This window comes from Ambystoma mexicanum, chromosome 3p (genome assembly GCF_040938575.1).
Source record: "Ambystoma mexicanum isolate Mex_15411 chromosome 3p, UKY_AmexF1_1, whole genome shotgun sequence".
Classification (NCBI taxonomy): domain Eukaryota; kingdom Metazoa; phylum Chordata; class Amphibia; order Caudata; family Ambystomatidae; genus Ambystoma; species Ambystoma mexicanum.
In genome coordinates, this window is record NC_090925.1 from 1,229,998,534 (window position 1) to 1,230,019,571 (window position 21,038).

Below are 21,038 nucleotides of genomic sequence, written 5' to 3' on the forward strand. Positions count from 1 at the left end.
GTTTGGTATAAACCATTGCCAGCATGGTGGTGTGGTCCTTCAAGGTGTCGTTCAGCGACTCATACAGCTTAGTGAATGGAGCTAATGCAATAGTTATAGATGGCATTATTGTTAGCAGATCTGGCTTTGCGGTTTGGGGTCGCTAGTGAGTCGTAGATGTTCTAGAGTACTCCTCCCTTTGTTTTCTTGTTGCTGGTTCTGATGCAGACTCTGAGGAAGTTGACGTGTTCAGTGGATTCCTTGAACGTGCAGAGCCTGGAATACCCACTTGTGTGTTAGCAGTTGAGGATTCTCTACAGACCCCCTGGTCCGAATCTGGGTCCTCACCTTCGAATGACACCAAAACCTTGTTCAAAGTTTGGGCTGACAGATCCTTGCAACCAGGACTTTGGGTTTTAGGCCCTGAGTTTGGGTTGTGCCCGGTGTCTTAACCTTTTGAGCACTTGGATAATGACCAACTGGGGTTTTGAAGGCCTGTAGATCGAGGCATCCTGTATGCAGGGTAAGGGCTCTGGTTGCCAGTTTTGGTTCTGGACACCCCTCAGGTTCATGAATCTGGTTTCCCACTGGGGCAGGGGTGAGGATCAATTCCCCAATTCTGGTTCGAACATGGTCTGAGCTGTTATTCTGGAGGTCAGGCAAGCGTTCTCTGAGCTCCTTCTAAGATTTGTGCATCTGATAATTCTCCTGTAACCTCAAGAAAGTGTTTTTCTCGTTGTCAACATTGACCTTGGTTGGAAGAATGTTGTTAGCTTTGTGGTCAGAGGCGGCCCGCCCCTGCTGCTTGGTTTATTTAGTCTTGGAGGCGTGGAGGATGAAGCCTCGTGGGCCCTTACTGTTTTGCCCATTAGTATTTCAGCGCCCTCCCGTGGCATCACGGCTCCCGGCTCCGCTATCGTAGGATTTGGATAGAGGGGCAAGGACTTGTCAGTTAACCCAGCGCCCTCCCGTCTTGGTGCAGACCCTCTGGGGCTTGAATGTAGGCGGGCATCGATCCAGTGGGATCTGATTCGGCCAATGTATGGGGTTTTTAGAGGGTCCAGTAGATTTTTTGCCATTGAAGTGTCGAGGCAGGTCGCAGGAAGTGGCCTGTTTGGCGACACTGGGTTATCGACTTGAACTGTTGTAGTCACCTTCTTCTTGTGAGCAAGTAAAGTAAATCCAAGTGGCTTGGCGGAAATTCATTCAACGATCTCGGGATGTCGGGCAGGGGTAAAAATGTTAGGGCTGCAACGTTGGATCGATCGAAACCGAAGTCTCTTGCCAGGGATTCTTCGTTGATCCCCAGGAGTCTGGGTGGTTGCTTTTCTGCACTATACCTAGTGTTTCTCCTGGAATTTTTTCCAGAGACAAATTGCCTTTCGGCGCTGAGGTTTGCAAGCCCTCTCCGCACGGGAATCCCTCAGTCCCTCGGTCCCGCCCCCCATCGCCGAAGGACATCCCACCGCTGGGCAGTCCATCGGGGGACAGGGAGCAAGGCGAGGCACGGGGGGGGTGCTTGAGGATCGAGATTGGGAGCCTCAACGGCCTCCACTAGTACAGATCGAGCTTGTTGCAACTGTAGCTCCATGTGAGGAGTATTACGTCGGTCGTCACTTCTGACATCGGTTTTGTCCGTGCAATCAGTGTTCGAGGCAAGTGAGATGTTTAGTGAGACAGTTTATTTTTTTTTGTGCTTACCCGTGGATTTTGAAGAGGTAGGCAATTTTGAAGGACCTGCAGGGCCGAGATCTAGTAATCCCTACGGTCTGGCACTTCTCAGGGTCCTGGACTCGTCCATCCCAGGGAATCTTCCTCTGCCCTGCTACGGCCGACTGCTGTGCGACTGAACGCTGCACCGGTGCTCTGCGCCGAGAAGGCGGTCTTGATAGTTTCTTAAAGGTGCAGAGCTCCCAGGAAACAGAACCGTGTTCACTGCATACACGGCACACAAGGCATACAAGGAGCGAGAGAGTTTGCCACAGTTTAAAACAATAAGCTCCTGGCGTGCGACTGAACTTATAGCTGATCTCCGTGCCAGTGCTCCACGCCCAGAAGGCAGCCTTTATCATTTCTTAAAGGTGCAGAGCGCCCAGGAAACAGAACCGTGTTCACTGCATACACGGCACACAAGACAATTGTATTACATCAGTAGCACGTTGACACCTTCAGTTATATCATTAACTCTCAGGAGACTGCTTTAAGATAACACTGGCAGGCAATTTGAGTGCAAAGTTTGATGATGAGGCTTGATTAAAGCAAGCTCAAAAAGTACCCATGAGGAGGTGTTTTGGAGCGGGTAGATGCAAGACTTGGGTGGGAATTAGCATAGGGATTAACATGACCATGGCACTCAATGGGTGGGGAAATAATCAACACCCACAAGCTTTGTGTCGTTCCTCAGGCCATTTCTCTCTAGCTGTACTCTAATGTAATAGCATCGGCCTATTGCTAGTGCTAAAGCGCCATCTAATAGCCCAAACTAATCATGGATGGGTCTCTGGTAGGCTCTGAAAAGGAAAAATTGAGGGAATTCTAAAACTACTATACTTCCATCTATTCTAAAGATAGCTTTTACCCAAGACTGAAGACCATTACCTCACAATCAGAGGAAAGTCCAGTTCTTTTAACAGTGCATCGCCACTGACATTCCTCCTAGCAGGGATAGGTGGGGCGTATGTACACTTTAGGGCCAAAAGGCAGTTTGGTTCTTCCTTGAGGCTGGATGTGCTGTCTTACGTTGCCAACGCGCAAACAAACGACAGGAAGATACTTTTAAAGCATGCTGAATTTTTCAGCCTTTTCTGTTATATACGAGTTGTGCATGATTGCAGTTTTCACCAACAAACACTGTTACAGTGTGCTGCACATGATATTTGATCTGTAGTGTTATGAAGAGGCACATTTGTATCGCTCCCCCAGCTAATCCCACGGATTGACGGCAGCAGATATCTGGGATTTGCATCGGCAAAACTTGTGGTAATGTGCTATGGGATGAAGTCCCATATTGGAAGCCTGGATAGGAGGAGTTCGCATCGGGACAATAGAGAGCAGGAGAAGTCACCCACTTAGTCATGTGACCCCTGCTGACTGTATTAGGGGATCCCCAGAGTTCAACCAGCCTTCTCTGCCTGAAACCTACTCTCACGAAACAACCTACTCAAAGGGGTGATCATGACATTGATTACATGAATAAGAGTGCTAATACAAGGTGCTAATACAAGGTATTAGCGATAAAATGCAAAGACAAACACCCTGCCAAAAACACTATACTGAGGATGCAGTATTCACGCCACAGACAGTTCAGAAGGCAGCTCCATAACGGGAGAAACTCTCTGGAGTAGAGGTCAGGGGGAGCCGGAAGCTTGTGAGCAAGCGGAAGATGTAGAAGCATGGCAGAAAGGTTCCATGCTCAAAACAGCCAGCAAACGGAGTGTATGAGGTGCAGAAGGGAGTGATCACTCGCAGGCAAACAAGGACACCGTCTAATGGGGCCATGATGCTTCTGCCTGATCCGAAGATAGCTGGCCACAGAGCTCCAGTCAGGGATCACGGTAGACTGGGAGATCCATTGCACATAGGGATAATAGGTAGGGGGAAGGAAGCACAAGGTGGGACTTGAAGCCCTGACCAAGCTTGTGACTAAATTTAAGGGACAAAGGGCCCGCCACTCCTTGAACCTATTTGATCAATTGTGACTTCTGAAACAATATAAAAGAAGGCTGAAGGGAACCAGCAGTGAGGAAGGTAGGATGGCATTCCAGAGAGTTGGTGTGGTCAGTGAATGAAGGGGGGGAAGCACAAGTGGCTGTGCCAGTTAGCCCAGTCCCTGAAGATGATCAGGCTAGGGACTATAGCCCAGAGCCAGGCAAGGGACAGCGATCTTTGACTGGGAGCATTGATAGCCTGCTTTGGGTTACTGTCCAGACCCTGATGGAGACCAGTGACAACCAGAGTCCGAGTAGGAGCCTTACCAACCTCCTGAGGCTGGAACTCTGAGCCTGGTAGGAGTTAAGAGAAGGAAAATAGTGATCAGAGCCTGTAGCAGGCTCAAGCTCAGGGAAGCAACACTTGGCTGGTGGGTGAGAACAAATTTGGTCTGACAAGTGTCGGGGATTGGTGGGTGGACAAACATCATGGATATCCCTGAAGGCTATAGGGAGTTGTACGTTTTGGCTGGTAGGTGTTTTTTGCCTACATCTATGGTGCTCAGGCAGGCAATTAAAGACAAGCTGATACTCAGATCTGCAACCGGAGCTACCGCTAAAGTCAATAAAGAAGCGTGCGGGGGCACTTTTTTCACCTTGAGATTTATGAGTTAACGGAAGGAGGCCAACCGGGGGCTCTAACGCTGGAGATTTTTTATTGAGAGTAGGTTCTAGACTCTGACCAGGACAGTAGGTACCATTGGAATAAACACTTGCACTAGTGTTACTCCTCCACCCTGGCACTGTTAGCTTGAATTATTTCTTTTGGTTGTAGATTGCCTTCCCTTTAGGTCCTATAGTAGTTACGTCAACTTTTTTCTTTCAGGCAGGGATCTGCAACCTAGAGGTCTCCAGATGTTTTGGACTACGATCTCCATGATATTGCATCATTGAAAATGCTGGTTAGGGCTGATAGCCCAAAAGGAGAGACAAATGTTGCAGACACTTGCCCTACTGTTAACTCAACCCAAAGAGGAAGTATTGGGCTCTTGGTTAGGGAGGACCAAGTTTAGTTCAAGTGACTTTTTTTTTTAACATCTTTATTTTTTACTGACATACGCAATATAAGTACATTACACATGATGCAGAATACATGTTATTTTTAAGTCGAGGGACGGGGGGATTGGGGGCTCATCTAGTGAGTTTCAGTGTGTTTTCTGGAGCACGGATGGGCCATTTCTTCGTTCTCGGGGTAGGTAGCGTTGCTTATCACGGGGATGTTCCAGTCGGGTCGGATTCCGAATTGGATGATTAATTGTCGGATGAGTCCGGATTTGGCCCAAGTAGTCTCGCAGGGGGCCCATATGTCCTTTGGTCGGCAAGCGGCCATGATATTTCTAACATATGACTCCTCTGTCTCTTGTAAGTATATAAGGTCCTTCAGCCAAGCTCTTCGAGTGGGTGGCATTCTAGATTTACAGGCTCTAAAGGATATTCCTCTTAGCGACCATGCCTGCCACCGCAAAGAGCTGCCGTGTTTTGATTGGGACCTTCCCTATGTCTCCCAATAGGTACTTCAGAGGGGTGGCTGGGACCTGAAGGCCAATTATATCACTCACCGGTACTGCCACCTCTGTCCAGAACTGTTTGATCAGAGGGCAGTCCCAATACATGTGAAAGGGGGCTGCTGCTATAGTCCGACACTTGGGACATTCTGGCTTCATTGTGGGGTCCATTTTAGCTATTTTGTTAGGTGTGATATGTAAGTGATTCATTATCTTAAATTGGATCAGTCTAAAGTTTGCGCATATTGAAACAGATTTAGTGTATTGGCAATATCTTGCACATTGAGCTTCTTCTATGGGGGCACCCAGGTCTTTTTCCCATTTGACTTTCATCATGTTTTTAGACGGGGTGTGACATTGGGCGGCCTTGTATAGGGTGGAGATGCTCCCTGTGAAGCTTTCTGGTGTCATTATTTCGGTTAGGAATGGATGTGTGGGAGGGATTTCCGGGCAGAAGGGCGACTTCTTTTTATTTTACATGCTGCCTTCAGTCTGTAGTATTGTAGTGATGTTGTTAGCCCGGTTCCTACCTTTGTTTGAACAAGTACCAGGGATGCAAACTTCCCTTCCGGGTATAGGTCTCCCACTCGCATCTCTTTGCCGGGATCCCATCTCTTCTGTAGGGCTGTGTCTAAAGTAGGCTCGAGATCTGGATCATGCCACAACGGGATGTGGGACCAGAATGTGTTCCGGCATCCCACTCTGTCAAATATTTGGGACCAGGCTCGTACAGTGGTGTCTACCGGGTCGAGATCTCCCCTGTCTCTTGTAGCTCTGGCAAATGGCATTGCCCTAAGGTTTAGTGGGGCTGCTGAAAACTTCTTGGCTAGTATGTGTGTGTGTGGTTCTGCCGTTGCCGCCCAGTACTTTGCGAAGTGTGCTTGGGCTGTCTGATAGTACAGTAGAAAATCTGGAGCAGCTAGCCCCCCTGTTTCATACTTCTCACACATCTTGGGCCATTGGATTCGTGCTGTTCCGCGGCCCCATACAAAACTCGATGCCATTCTCTGCAATTTTTTAAAGAACGATTTGCCAGGCCATATCGGGATATTGCAAAATAGATATAGTAATTTTGATATGATCACCATTTTTAGTAGCGATATATGTCCGTATAGTGATATCGGGAGTTTGTCCCTTACCCTGAATTTGTGTTTTAGGAGTTCCAGGTAGGGGTCATAGTTATTTGCCATTAAGGTCTGTTTGTTTGTGGCTAGTATGATTCCTAAGTATCGGGCTGTAGTGGGTGACCATTTAAATTGTGTAGTGGCCGGGGATTGCACTGTGGAGGGTGTAAGAGGGATGATCTCGGATTTTGCTTGGTTTATCCGATACCCCGAGTACTTGGCGAAAGTATCACTGGCGGAAGGTGAATTCCGGGGTTTCTGAGGTATAACATAGTGTCGTCTGCATATAGTTTAAGTGACTTTTGCGCACCTGTCCCCCACCACCATTACTTCACTTTAGCCCATCCTAGTCTCTGTTGACTTAGCTAGGCCAAGAAGGCAACTTGTTTTGCTATAACCTTTGGGCTCCCCTCTCCAATACTTCTTGAGGGACCCCTTCCTTAGATGGGAATAAAGATGTTGAACTTTTTCTCCTTCGTCTCAATGTTTCGAATCTTCTCTTGCATCCACACCATGACAGCTATTAAATGCAGTAGACAGAGCCGAACCTTGAATTCCGACAGTGTGCCTGCGTCCTTGGCTGAACTATTGCACATTTCACTCCCTCGCTAACACTGACTCCTCAGTGCTCCTGGGCATACCACTTCCACCAGCACATGCTTCTTAATGTTAAGGCATGCTTGGCTTCAATATCACTGGCTGCGCTGCAGTAATTGTGCAGGTTTACCTCCCACATCACTACTTATTTCTCAGCACCCCTTCCCTGTGTATGTTAAATGCAAATATTCATCCTAATGAGTGTGGTGTTGTCCTATTTCACAGGGCCAGTGAAAGCCTGAGCAACAGGACCGGAAAGGACGCTTCCGAGAGGAGCCTTGTGAATGGGTTCAAATCAAGCCTGAAAGAAGTAAGTACTGACCCTAGGACACACCAACAGCTCGCTGTGCTTTACTAGGTAGAAGGCCTTAGTCTGTAACATCTTTGAAATCTGAGGACTAGCTCTGCTGTCTGAGCTTTTGAGGTCTGTAGAATGTGAAAGAAAGTATATATCATGCAATGGGTGGCATTTTCAAATGATACTGGGCTAGATGGTCCCACCGGATGTACCTTTCTGCAGCATGTGATACTTGTTAATATCACCCATCTGCCCATGAAAAAACAAATGAACACTTGATGACAGCAGGGGAATCTACTGTGTTTGCCTATTCTGCAAATTAAGTTTGAATGGCAGATTTCTGGGAACGCCAACCTACTACAGCCTCCCTGCACCACCTTCATGACTTTGCTATTGCACTGTGTGATATTTATGTCTGACAAGGTGCGGCTTGGTAAAGAGACTGGTGCTGCAGCATGCTGGCTAATTCCAGATTGAGTGGAATAACTGCTGTAGATCTTGCTGGTCTCCTGGTAGTGCAAAGCCAAAACTGTATGTGCTTAGTAGTTGCCTCTAGAAGGTTATCTGAAGGCCTTAACTGCCTCATTTGACTGCTGCCTCTCCTGGGATGCTGCTTCAAGCATTTTAATCTTTATTTTGCATTTATTTATTAACAAAGAGAGTGATTTGATTATAAATTGTATAAAATATGATAATAGCAGTGAACAGAGCAGTTTCTCTGTGTGCTGGGTTTTTACACAGACATTTGAAAGTGATGAGTCTGCAGGATGGTGCTGGTTGGCGTATAGGAAATGGAAACCTGCCTCTAGGCATTACAAATGGAAAATGAAATTAAAGTTTCATATGTATGTACAATATTAACATGCATGTGCCTTGAAGAAGGGTTGGTGATTAGGGACGAGTGACGGGTCCACTTCTCTACAAAGAAGGTGCTTTTTAAGGTTTGGCTTGAATGACATTATTCTTGATATCTGAGTCTAACGGGTTGCAGTGGTGGGGAGCAAGAAGGGTGATGGAGCAGAAAGAGGAAGCAGGCACATGGGGTGAGGAACTGATAGATTTAGTAGGACTCGAGATTTCAGGGTGTGAGATGGTGAGTAGAGTGAGACAGTTAACCAGATGTGGTGGAGATAGCCTATGGTTGGATGGATTTGAATACAAAGAGGAGGAATTTAAAGATGGATAGGCGGTTTCTGTAGGCGGTGGGCAATGGTAGGACAGAAGTAAGGTAGATTGTCATTACCAGTCCTTTCCGTGTCAATACCCCTTGTCAAGCTGCATACATTTACTACAGTACTTGGTTCAGCACCACACAGGTCATGCCGGCCCGTCTGTTGATGAGACTTGCCAAAATCCCCTGAACTTTCAGCGTTGTCCACTCATCGTTCATGGACCCATCCGTCTATTATATTTTACGAAAAGCACTGCTCACTCCATAAACCCGGTTCTTTGGTGGCTGGGGCCTGAGCATCTAGCAGCGTATAGGTTCACTCTGGTCCTGCTTTCCAGAGCTCTGACAAGCAACAGAGTAGTCATGAGGAGAAGCGCGACTAAGAGTGCACCCATGCTTAATTGCATACAATAGTCTTCCTCTTTATAAAGAGGCACCGCAAGGACACACTTAAGCCCAAGAAACATCAACCCCCCCCTCCGTGATGGTATCTGCTTCTTCCCCAGTAGTGGGCCTGTTACCAGGGGAGTTTTATCCAGCTTATTTAGAGTGCTCGGAATATTCCAGGATCATTATCCTGTGGGTATATTCTCTTACAAAGCCTCCTGAGTTTTTTCCTACCGCCCCTGCAGCTGTCTTCCCCTCGACCCACTGTACCAGACATGTTTTTAACTATTTTTCAGTAGCCACAGCCAGTGCTATTAATTATCCTGCAGCAGCTGCTGGCCCCCCACTTTTTCCAGCCCTAGACCTAATTTTCCCACCACCACAAAATCAGACCCAGGGAGATTTCTCCCATTCTTCTTTTCAAAGCCTTGATTCTCAAATCTGCTGCCCTACCTTGGAAAAAGCCCATCTATGATGCAATCCTGTTGTTAGTCTGAAATCTGGTCTACTGTGAATAAATGAAAAGACACCAGGCAGGAAACAAAATATATAACAATAGTTCATTATCGCTTAAGTGGACCCAGATTCTTCCATGTCTGTATACAGCCATAGAGAAGATGAGCGAAGGCATGGGGGAGCACACATGTCTTATACATTTTCGGAACCCTTCAAATTCGTTCCAGTTCATTGTGTGCTCACAGTTCAGGACCCGTGAAACGTAGGCACTTTGCTGTAGCAACATGGGCTACAGCGCTCTGCGTCATCCCTCAGACAATTTACTGTCTGGGAACAGAGCAGAGTGGGGTGTAGGAGTATATGTTGTCCCTAGCACAAGGTAACATTCCTTGCGCTCCATTATCTATATGTTATTCGTAACTAAAAAGGTCATTCTGCATTTCGACTCGGTAGCTCGGGCTTTCAAAAATACTCATGACAAGAATTGTGCTCCTTTTAATCATCTAGCCGCACAATTAGCCTCAGAGAGTCAGTAGTTAGGAAGACAGGAAGGCATGTAAACTACTGATTATCTACTTTTGTGGCAGCTCTTTAAGGTCATAAATTAAAGACAAACACTGTGCTCAGCATTTTTTGCATTTCAGTGCAGGGACATGTAAAAGAGCTTTCTGATCGGTGATTCTGTGAACCTTTTCCCGCATGTGGAATGAAAACCCAGAAAAGTTAGAAAAATGGCCAAGACGAAGTTCGAATGGCGCGATTCAATATGTGTGCTTAGGCCAACACAACATAATACAGAGCAAATGTACTTTTACACTGTCTATAAGCATAGATGTGAAGTAAAGACTTAAGAAAGATTTTGCAGTGGTTCAGGGGAAATTGTCAGGGGAATCTGCTGTGGTTGCCACCGCTTTGGGGAAAGGCCAGGTCACTGCTTCTCAGGTTTCCCATTGCTGCAATAAGCAACGCAGAGAGGTTACAGTGTCTCTATTGTATCATGATTTCATCACATCTGCTGCATTCTATGAGGGCCATTGAGCCAGTTTTTTCCACATTGTTTGTGACTCAAACAATAAAAGAAAATTATGAGGATCATCTGTCTCTCACCTGGCAGCAATAACCTGGAATGACCTACCAAAAAAAATACGCAACACAAGGATCATCTGGAATTGAAAAAAACTAATCAAAACGTGGCCCTTTGCTCCAGAACTAGAAATAAATTACTAGGAAGCATAGACCCAGTGGGAAACAAGAATCCCAGGGAGGAACCCATGACCCCTAACTTAATCTTCCCTAACCGAAGGGAGTGGCTAGGACGCACCAACCACCCATGTCCACATACCGCTAGTCCACAGAGGAAACCCAGGTAGGTAAGGACCCTACACGGGATGTGCAGGGAGGGAACAGTATACTCTAACCTAAACAATGCCAACCCCAGGGCGGGGGAACATGCCTGCATCAGCCAGGTACACATACCACTAGAGTAATACAGAGGCAAACTGCCACTCCTCAACGTGCCTGCCAACTAGGCAGACAAACTACTATACTGCCTCGGGACCACTCTGGTGGTGACAGTGCGCAGTACAAATACCTTTAACATTAATATTAACATATATGTAGTTCAGAAACTATGTTCACTATACAAAAGCCAACACTTGTATTTGCCAATGATTGTTGTTCCTACTTGTGCTAAGCTTGACGTAGGCTGCAGGTGGAGTGCATACGTAAGGAGAAAGAAGAGTGAAAGTGTTTGGTCGATCCCAGAAGCCAGCTGCACTGCAAAATGTGTGCAAAATAACGGAAGCCTTTGATGGCAGGAACCCCTGCAACTGGTCCTGGTGTGCTTCATAAAGATCAGGGGATTGAGTTGCATTACAATTGGCAGAGCAGTGTCGAACATCTTTGATGGCGGGGATCTCTGAGTACTGAGGCTGCTTGTGGTGTTTGAAGTGCATTGAAGGAGGCTCCTTCACTTTGTGTCTCTCATCGTTTCCCTATCATACGTCTGCTCATTTCTTGTGTATTTTTGGAAGTGAAAATTGTGGTAAGTGTGCAGTCTTGGGCTACAGAAGAAAGACACTGTAGCAGCTTTCTATACTTTTCACTATTTGTCTGCCTTAACACAGTTGTTTCGCAAGCACAAGCAGTCTTGGAAGCTGAGGCTTGCCCAGAAGGCGGGGATACGGACTAAGGCAGCCCTGTTAGCCAATTGGGTGTCCCCTTAGGGAGGTGTACATTGTTGAATTATTTGCAGATTCCGGTCCCTGGACACTGGACATTGAATTATGAACTTTGGATTTTGGATTTCGAACACTGGAATCCGATTTGTAGATTGGTTAGCAGGACTTGTGATCTAGATACCCCTTATTTTACAATGTTTGATCAATTGTTGTAATGTTCACATGTACATATCAGCTGGCTCGGTTTTTAGGGTGGCATTTTATTTTCTGCTTTTTTTTAATAGTGTAATAATTTTTTATTTTATAACTTTGAATTTTATTTTAACTTAATTCTTATGATAAGGATTTTTTTAATTTGTGCCCTGGCTAAAAAATGGTGACTCGGGCAGATTATCGGGAGCTGCAGGGGGTGCCGAGGCGCGGGTTTGGAAAATAGTGTTGGGCATAGGGGTTGATGTTTTTCTCCTATTCCCCTATTCTCATAGCAGTGGAGGATTTGCAAACAGCAGGCATTATCACCAACCGTAAAGCGACTTCTAGCCCTACCGCCACACAGGGCTCCAAAAACACAGAAAACCAAAGGAGAAGACTGTTGCCTTGGAGATTTCTGCATCTCGGGAACTAGTTAGTGGTAAACACAAGTTGTCAGGGGGGGGCTTTGAATTCCTTTTTGCAGAAGAGCAGGTTAGGGTAATAGAAGAAATGGCTATTTCCTCTACTTTGATGAATGTTACTTCTCCAGCCACACTGGCAGTGTGCTCCTCTGAATTTTTAGCACCAAGCCCTGGTTCAGTAGCATTGGATAAGTAGGATGCACTCAGTTTTGGAGCATCCGTTTCTGTCCTGGTCTCTGTTTCTTTGTCCCCTCTCCCCGAGTCTTGTGTTAATTTGGTGCCTTCCAATGTTGCATATGATAGAGTCCCTGAGTGTTAAGGTGCAGGGTCGGCTCCCAGTGGTGAGGTTCCTACTCTGCTCACTTGGGGGAAAACCCTGTGCAGAACTCTAATGGTCTAGGTGTGACTGGCATTATAAATAAGATACATCAAGCTGGGGGCTAGGTTGCATGTAGTTCTTGTGGCATGCTGCCTAGCCCCCCCAGTGTTATTACCTGGCTCTGATAACCCCCCCGAGACCCGCCTAGGCTGATAGCCCCTACAGAAGATCCAATGATACACATTACGCGTTTCATGGTGAATTTTAAAACCGATGTTCTTGATACTCTGTTGATTTTGGATGACATGGTGAGGTCACTGAAGAAGGATATGGAAGCCCTAAATACATCGGATAAATTATGTACAAAATGTTTCTCTTTGGGCAAGCTAGATGGTCCAGTGTTTTTAAATACTAAAAACAGTTTAATAAATCAACCAGATGAAAGTGGGAGGCATGGTAATGGTAGGGCTGTGACTGTCGACATCGACAGCTTGGTAGATATCCATGCAGTTTCTGATTTGCACTCAAGCCAAGGTTCTGTGCCCACCTTACCTCGTCAGCCCCTTGTATCAAAGTGATTGTGGCCCCAAGGTCTCTATTGCCCTCTGATATGGATCAGAGGTCAATTAGGAAGGTCCCACTGAAGGCCCTCTCTAGGGAATACACATTTGAATGTTTTGCAGCTAGCACCTGAAGCAGCGCCATTGGTGGGAGTGATCCTGAATGTGCCCATTTTAGAGGTTGGGATGAGGGAGGACTGTAGCACCCTGATTGATAAATCAACTCAGTGGATTAATGCCAATATTCAGGGTAGTCCTGTGGACCCATACTTAATTTTAATGGCCCGTAGAGTGCCATGGGTGGGCCTCAATAACAAAACAGTTATAGGGGATTGTGTGGTGGTGACCTTTAAGAGTCCCGCTGTTACTAACCATGTAGTGGCCTCTAATTTAGTTTTTCTGGGACGGAAAGGTTGTGCTTGATGGTACCAATGAAATATTTGTATCCATGCGGACAGTAGGGTGGTTTGATTGCTGTAGAGGGGCCTAAGTTGTCATGCTCTACATGGCTGCCCTTGGCATTCGTGACTGTTACTCCTGGAGTTGCTCAGGTTTCTATGGGGCCTGGGGTTGGGAGCGTTAGTGGTAGAGCGGCTAAGAATTCGTAATCCATGTCACAAGTGAACTGGTTTGCTTGCCTTAGTGAAATAGAAGATATTGAATGGCTTGCAGTCAGGTCCAATCTCTAGTCACACCCAAGAGGTCCCATTGGGTACTACTAATGTAAATCTAGTTATTAACCAACTATCCTTTTGGTCATGAAATGTGGCAGGAGTTAAATCACTGTTAACACGTGTGGAATACCAATCATTATTTGTAGGAATTGCCATTATTCTTCTACAAGAGACATAGCCACACGAGGAAATTAATGTGGATGGATATGTCTCGAATGTAAAGTTTGCTCAAAGAAATAAGAGGGGGTGGAATTATGGAGGTATTTGCACTCCGGTTAGGTCTAATTTGGAGAGTAAGCTGGTGCCAATAGAGACTCTTTTTTTTTTGTTCATTTTGGTGGTTAGAATTGTTAGACCTAGCACGTATGACACATTGGATGTGAATTCTTACAATAGCACACACAGCCAATATAAGAAGAACTGTCTACAAATTCTTGCCCCAGTGATGGAGAATTGTATCCCCCAGATTTCCTTGAAAAATCTCTGTTTAGTATTAGGGGGAGATTTTAATGCAAAGCTGGGAGGAGGGCCGGGTACCAAGTTGTATGATGACATGGAGGATGTGCTGGCAGGGATTTTGGCCCCCGATTATGATGGGCCCCAGATTGTGCACAGAGGGGCAGAGGCTGTGGTATTACCTCCAGGATTGGGGGATGTGCACTGTAAATGGTCACCAGGATGGTGACATTCCAGGTATGATAGCTTTTTCCTCTGCATTAAGTATTCTACAATTGATTATTTTTGTGTCGCAGTGAAGTTTTGGGGGGCATTGAGGGGGTCTAAAGTGGTGACCGACATCTGTAGCAACCACTTTCCCATTAGGCTTGACATTGGTTTGGGCCAGAGAGATGTCTCATCAGGGCAGGATTATTTGCCTGAGGTATGTGTGTCTGCATCGGGTGGTAGCTTGAGGTGGAATAATGACAGTAAGGAGGAATTATTGAGGACGGCTGTTCAATCAAGCTCAAATGAATTGGAGGCTATATTGTCGGAGTCTGGGGGAGCAGAACACTATTTTAAAGGAGTTTGGATCCTAACCACGCAATTTGGCATTGGTGTTTACCCGGTAATAGGGAAAAGAAGAGCATAACCAAGGACTGGACGGTTTGACCTTGAATGCACAAGAGCTGAGGCTTACCTACTCTCAGTATTGAAAAATCCCCAAACTACTACACATTCTATTATTTGTGCAAGGTCTCATTTCAAGAAGGCTGTGGCCAGAAGAAAAAGATCAATTGACGCCAAGGCATGGAACACATGGGTCAGAGCATCCCAGGATAATGATATGCATTGTATTCTGTATGTGCACTGTTTTTATGGAAAGCTATGTACATTTCCGAAATAAACATTATGATGATGATGAGTAGCGTGAAGGGCAGAAGGAAACCACACACAAGGACCCTCTAGACCTTCATGTTCCCTAACCCCCAACCTCATCAGCGGGTGCACACATGTGAGATAAAAACTTACTGCAGACGAGATATGAAACATGAGAGGTAAAGTGTTGAGGGGCCTGTTGTTTGGGTGGCCAGAGGCCATGAAACAGGCTCTCCTGGAAATGACAGAAGAAATGGCACTGGGTAGGCACGTCAAAATGCTGGCTTTCAATACCTGCCTGAACACTGAGCTACATGCACGGGAGATGGGCCAATGCTGAACCGTACACAGTGGCGGCATGGGTGAATGAATCAGTATGCAGAGGTGCACAATTGATGAAAACGATATTTACCAACACTTGATGACGCCCAGAAAAGTATAACAGCATTTAGAGAAAGAAATGAAGGAGACTGATCGACGGTATGGCACTGGCTACTGGACTCTGTGAAAAGCACTGGGCATTCACACTGCGTTCGCGGAAGGCACTAGAACTGATATGACAAGTTGTGTCTGTGTTTAAATATGAAACAAGAAAACCAAATATGAAAGGTGTTAAAATTGCTGGTCAAAGTGTGCTGCCCTGCACGAAGGGAAACTGCTTAATTTAGACTGGCATTTTAACACAGTGGGCCCTACTTTACTTGGCAAGTTTCTCCCGAGGAAAAGTGGGTAACACCTGCTGACATGTATGCTTGTTACCTTTATCTGAGTCTCCCTCAAATCTAAGAGTCATGGTCTGCCCCCTGTGCCATTTGGGGCCACCCATTCCATCGCCTCTGTTCTTTACAAGTGTTGGATTGGATGGCCCCAGTGCCCCTTAAGGAATTCAATCCTTGTGTCAGGCAAATAAACGTTCCTTTCCAACGACGATTACATGGATTCTGGATGGGTCACCATTGTGCAGATAAAGCATAGAGGGGCAAGTCACACTAGTCAGAGTTCTCCCCCAACCTGAACTGTGAGGTTGAAGTTAGGTGTCCTTCATCCCAGCCTGTACACAAAGGGATGTTCTGGGCCTTACCCTTTGGCCATACAACGAAATCGGGAGAGAGATGGCTAGCCATAAATACACTTGTGGTTTCCTTGTGAAACCTCAGAAGCCAGGAGCTGCACCCAGATTAGACTCAGGAGAAAACAAGAGAAAGCAGCCAAGGCACCATGGAAGGGGCTAACACTATTCATGAGTGTTAGGAAAGATTTCTTAATTGTAGGTAATTTTCCTTCCATGTAGCAACCCCTAAACTTTTTGCTGCTGTTTTCACCCTGATCTAGACTTTGCCAAAGAAGCACAGCCTTCCGCCGCACTCCTCTGGGCTTTCGCTCCATTCTTACGGGGAAACTGACATGCCCTTAAGACAGTCAGTACCGGGAAACGTTGTTTTCCGTAGTTCTTTTATCATGTTGCAGCTTTCGCGCAACATGACACAAGAGGGCACTGTAAGCTAAGTTACTGCTCTCTTGGGTCTCTAGTCACTCTACAGGCCCTAGACACTCTCTTTGGATTGTTAACGAACGGTGCAAGTGAATCACGGACGGGACTGGTGGCAGCGATTGTTTCTTTGTGTTTTGAGCTCCTTTTGGCTGTTTAAGCATGTTTCTCGCGCTTAGCCCAAAATGGTGGCCTGGCTGCCAAAATGGCCAGACCACGAGGCTCTTTGTCCTGCCCGCTGACCGTCTTGCCCCCTCCACCTTCCCCAGGTCGAGCGGACCCGGGGCCTTCCTTATTTGGGCATATACTTTCCTGCAAAACACAGATGCTTTCGCAGGCTTCTACAGGCCTTGTGTGTGCCTCCAGGATGTGGGCTGGGATGTCTGGTCCCAATACACATCCTGGGTGCCAGAGAGTCTAGTGTGTCTTGAATGCCTGGGACCACCGTGGTCCGCAATAGGTCCACGTATGGTGTGCGTGTTTTGTGAGCAGATCTCCCATTGGGTCCTCTCTGTTTTGGCGCGAAGGGAACTCTGGATAAGAGGAGGCTGGAAACACCACTACCATGTCGATCTCCTGAGTTCTCACGAACGACGGATACAGGAGCCAAGTATCCTGCAACCAAGAGGCTGAACCGAGGAATCGCTGGTAACCCGCTGAAGGGCTGCTCCTCTGCACTGCTGTCGCCCTGTGAAACCATTCTGCCTCTGATCGAATGAGAAGACCTGTACTGGTACTTCGACCCTTTGGAATAGTGGGAACAACTATTCTCGGCATCTTCATCATCTCCTGCACGTAAGCCTTCAGAAGCATCTCTGGGCCATTCAGTGGACTGCTCTGTAACCGCCGTCAGGTTGCTACTGTTTTCCGAATCCTTGACACCCTCACACGATTCGTACACTTGGCATTCCCAGGTCTGAAGTGAGAAGTGTACATTGGGCTGAAATGCACACGGCCGCTTCGTTGCCCTGCTGTGGTAACAATCTGTGCGGGTTCACTGGGTTTGGGACATCCTCAACTCTAACTTCTGCTGCAGCGGAATCTACACGACGCTGAGACGTCCCCTGCTCGTATCTGAACCTGCAAGCACTGAAACTGATGCAGAGAAGCCTGGATCTGCCTGCATCGGGGCCTGGTGAGTAGCAACGCTAGGAACTGGTCGCCCTCCTACAGTAGCCCGTAGCTTTTCCTCACTGTGTTAAACAGCACACCTTTTCCGCACTCACACTCTGCTTCTGCCCGCAAGTGGAGGCCGCCCTTGAGTAGCGGAGATCTGTTCGCCCTCCTTTGTTCACCACTCTGCACTGCCTGACTTCCTTGAAGAGACTCCCCTTGGCCCATTGGCACCAGCGTGTGCAGGTACTTTTGAGCACAAGGCTCCACTTTTCGTGGGGCTCGGACTTCCTTCTAGTTAGGTGGCCTCTGAAGGCAAACTGGGTCTAAACGATTACGTGCACTGCCTGTTTTCCTCCCCATCTAGGTGGTCTGCATATTTTGTGCTTCTAACTCTTTAGACCCGTCAGTAATTGTATATATATTGTATTTGATGGTGATGTGTTGGTTTACTTGAGTTTTATCGTGATTCTTTGCTATGGTCAATATTACAAAGGCCTTGTAATAAATGTGTCTATATTTTTAATATAACACCTGCTTGGAGTAATTTGTAAGCGTCCTTGCTCTGTGTGCTCATTGCGGGCTTTCAGTCACCTTCACCCCTCTTAAGACCTTGTGTTGACCGCCGCAATCGCTACCTTGATTGGTCTGGCTTGTCCAGAGGTTACCCTGTTCCAAGAAACTAGGCTGGCCTTCTGAACCTCTGCCCCTCCAGGACAGAGTTCAGAAATCCATCTTAACAATGAGCAACAAAAGACTTGCATTACCTGGTGCAGCAGCGTACTCTTTCCCCATCTCACTGTTCATTCTTTTTTGTCCTCCTCTCTACAGAAGTACCAACTTGAAATAGTGGAGGGCAACCACTTTGTGCACCTGAATGAGCCAGAGATGGTGTCTGGGCTCATCAGCAGCTTCCTGCAGGAGAAGAGTACCAGCAGCGGCAGCATCCGGTCCAGATTGTAACCACAGAGGAGCTTCACCAGTGTCCAGTTGAGATTGAAGATGCTGTAGGGCCAGTATCCACTACAGACTCATCACTGCAGCATCACTAGCGTATTGTCCAGAACATAACCACAAGTGTCTGCTGCAGGCTGTTACTGGGCCAATATCTCCAGTGGCCTCTCGCAGTCCTGACTGTGAAAGTGTATCAACAGTAGATGGTAACATTTTTAGATTGCAGACATTAACTGAAAAATGGCCAGCCTCAAGACCACAACTACTACAGCAAGGTCAGTACCGGAGCAGCATGCAACTACAGCAACATCGATTGCTCATAAACAACAATAATAGCATAGACCGCATCCGATCTGACAGATTAAGGTTGCAGCCTCTCATGCTGTCTTTCCTCATGCCCAGGGCATTTCAGTCATACTGGCAAAGTCACCAAGCTCTCCTACCTAAACACAATTTTATGCTTAACACAAAGTTAATTTATTTATTTTTCACAAAGAGTGGAGTGTGTCCTCTGGTATAGAGACCCACAGACAGAACCTATGTCAAGTTCTTGGTGTATGTACGGTTAATTAGCAACCTAGATGGTGGCCATTATATTACAGTTGGTGTATGTACGGTTAATTAGCAACCTACATGGTGGGCATTATATTACAGTTGGTGTATGTACGGTTAATTAGCAACCTAGATGGTGGGCATTATATTACAGTTACTGAGTAGTCATCAGTTAGAAGGGTTAATTTCTAAGACTTGATATTAAGATGGGTGGATGGTAAAAGGTTCGGGGCTATAATGCAGTACTTGCTCTGGAGGCACCAATTGGGGTCATCCTGTGTCTCGTAGAATTGGTAAGGGATATCAGTACTAAATCTCAAATTACCCTCACTGATTGCTTTTTTGCGACAAGTAGGTGGGAAGAGAAAGGTATTTTTTGACCAACCCCTTCTTTCATGTCCATCTTGATAGAACGATTCAGGAGTCATGGTCGTTTCTTCGTACACAGCATCTAGCAAAGAAAATCCAACTTGAGGCAATGTCCAGGTAAAAGAAAAAGAGGGTGGGCTCACTCGACAACAGACCTATGATGGTATCACTGAGCTTTTAAGTACAAGGTCACCGCCGTCACACCAGGCAGAGTGGGCAATTGTGGGCTCGTCAGCAGGAGGGAAACTATGTGTGAGACCAGAAACCAGGGGTCCAAGAGTCCAGTCTCAATTACCCAAACCCAGGTAGAAGGCTGAGCAGGACCGAGAAAACAGGGGTTCACCGAAAATAGTAAACTCAAGGATTTAAAGTTTGTTTTTTTCTTCCTTTTCCATCTAAGAATCCTGACAGAGATTTAAATGTCTTTTGACCAGATTCCAAAGTCTCAATTTGATTGCTCTTAGTTTCGTAGAACAACAGTACTCATTGTGAAATCTTAATTTTTGCTCATTACTAAATAAAAAAAATGCTTTCAACTTTCTGTTTTTTCTTCATCTATGGACATAAGTGCAGCTTTATTTCTGTTTGTTTGTTTGTTTATTTATTTGGTATTGCGCGCCAAACCCTTAGGTAACCCGGGCGCAACAGTATACACAAGAAGTCTTAAGCTCAAATTACAGTGTTTGGAAAAAATAGATAACACGTATAGGCAAGAATAGGTACAGCGATAAATACAAAGGAAAAATATATACAGATGCAGGGCATATCTTAGGATGTCAGATCACTAATTGTTTTAGTCCCCTTTTCGTTCAGATTTAAACATGGCTGTCATGTTTCACAGGTGCTGAAAATACATTGATGGTAGTAAGATATCAAAATAGGGTGAGCATAACACGTGCATGTTCTGTTTTGCCGAATGACCATCACATTTAGAAATGCCAGGGTGGAGACTAAAAAGAAGGGCGTGCGAAGAGACTGCAAATTAGAATGGGCCTATTGGAACACAATAGCTTGTAGTTGCCTGGCTTTATGAAGCCTGCTAAGAGACCAAGTGGGAGAGGACCCCTCATGCTGGGCATGCTGATGCCCCCCTGATATCTCGAAATAAGGCTTCATACTTTCCATCAAGAGGCTCACTTGCAACATTTTTCTCATTCATTTTTACGTTGAGGGTCTAAACTTCAAAACATTCAATATTGAGGCTGTCCACATCCTTTTCCACTTTGAGATAACTGTCAGATGTTGTTTAACTTAAGACCTCTTTGCCAAGAGATGGATCGCCATACCAGCCTCCAATGTCAGATCCTGTGTCAGCCCTCCACATCCTGCTTTTAGATACCCTGCAGTGTTTCACTGAGTCCAAAATATTCTCCTTCAACAACCCAGTCTTCTGTGGATCAACTTTTTATAATAAATGACATTTTGCCCCTGCGGAGAAGGTGCTGATAGATATTTAACGTGGTCATCATTCGAGCAGAGAATATACTGAATATGCATGTGGCTCTGACAACGAAAAAGACTTCAACCATATGAAAAGTCTGCATCAGCCTCCGGTTTCTAGATAATCTGTTCCTTTAGTACTAAGAACAATGAAGGTGGTGGAAGAGGCCTTTTTCTTTTTACCTCCAGCCTCTATGAAACAGTAAGGTAGGATACAAATGCATAAGCACCAG

At 46.1% G+C, this 21,038-nt stretch overlaps 1 protein-coding gene across 3 annotated transcripts in view; it reads left to right on the forward strand.

The window, feature by feature from the left end:
* SERHL2 (serine hydrolase like 2) overlaps positions 1–19,901 on the forward strand; it is a 357,899-nt gene extending 337,998 nt beyond the window's left edge. For 2 of the 3 annotated variants that reach the window (XM_069652695.1, XM_069652693.1), the window contains 2 exons: positions 7,138–7,222; positions 18,322–18,594. In XM_069652695.1, coding sequence (XP_069508796.1) covers positions 7,138–7,222; positions 18,322–18,453 — 217 coding nt within the window. In that variant the 3' untranslated portion in view covers positions 18,454–18,594. Of the gene's footprint in view, positions 1–7,137; positions 7,223–18,321 lie in introns of all 3 variants that reach the window. The other variant, XM_069652694.1, reaches the window with a different exon arrangement.
* The last annotated feature ends 1,137 nt before the right edge of the window (positions 19,902–21,038 follow it).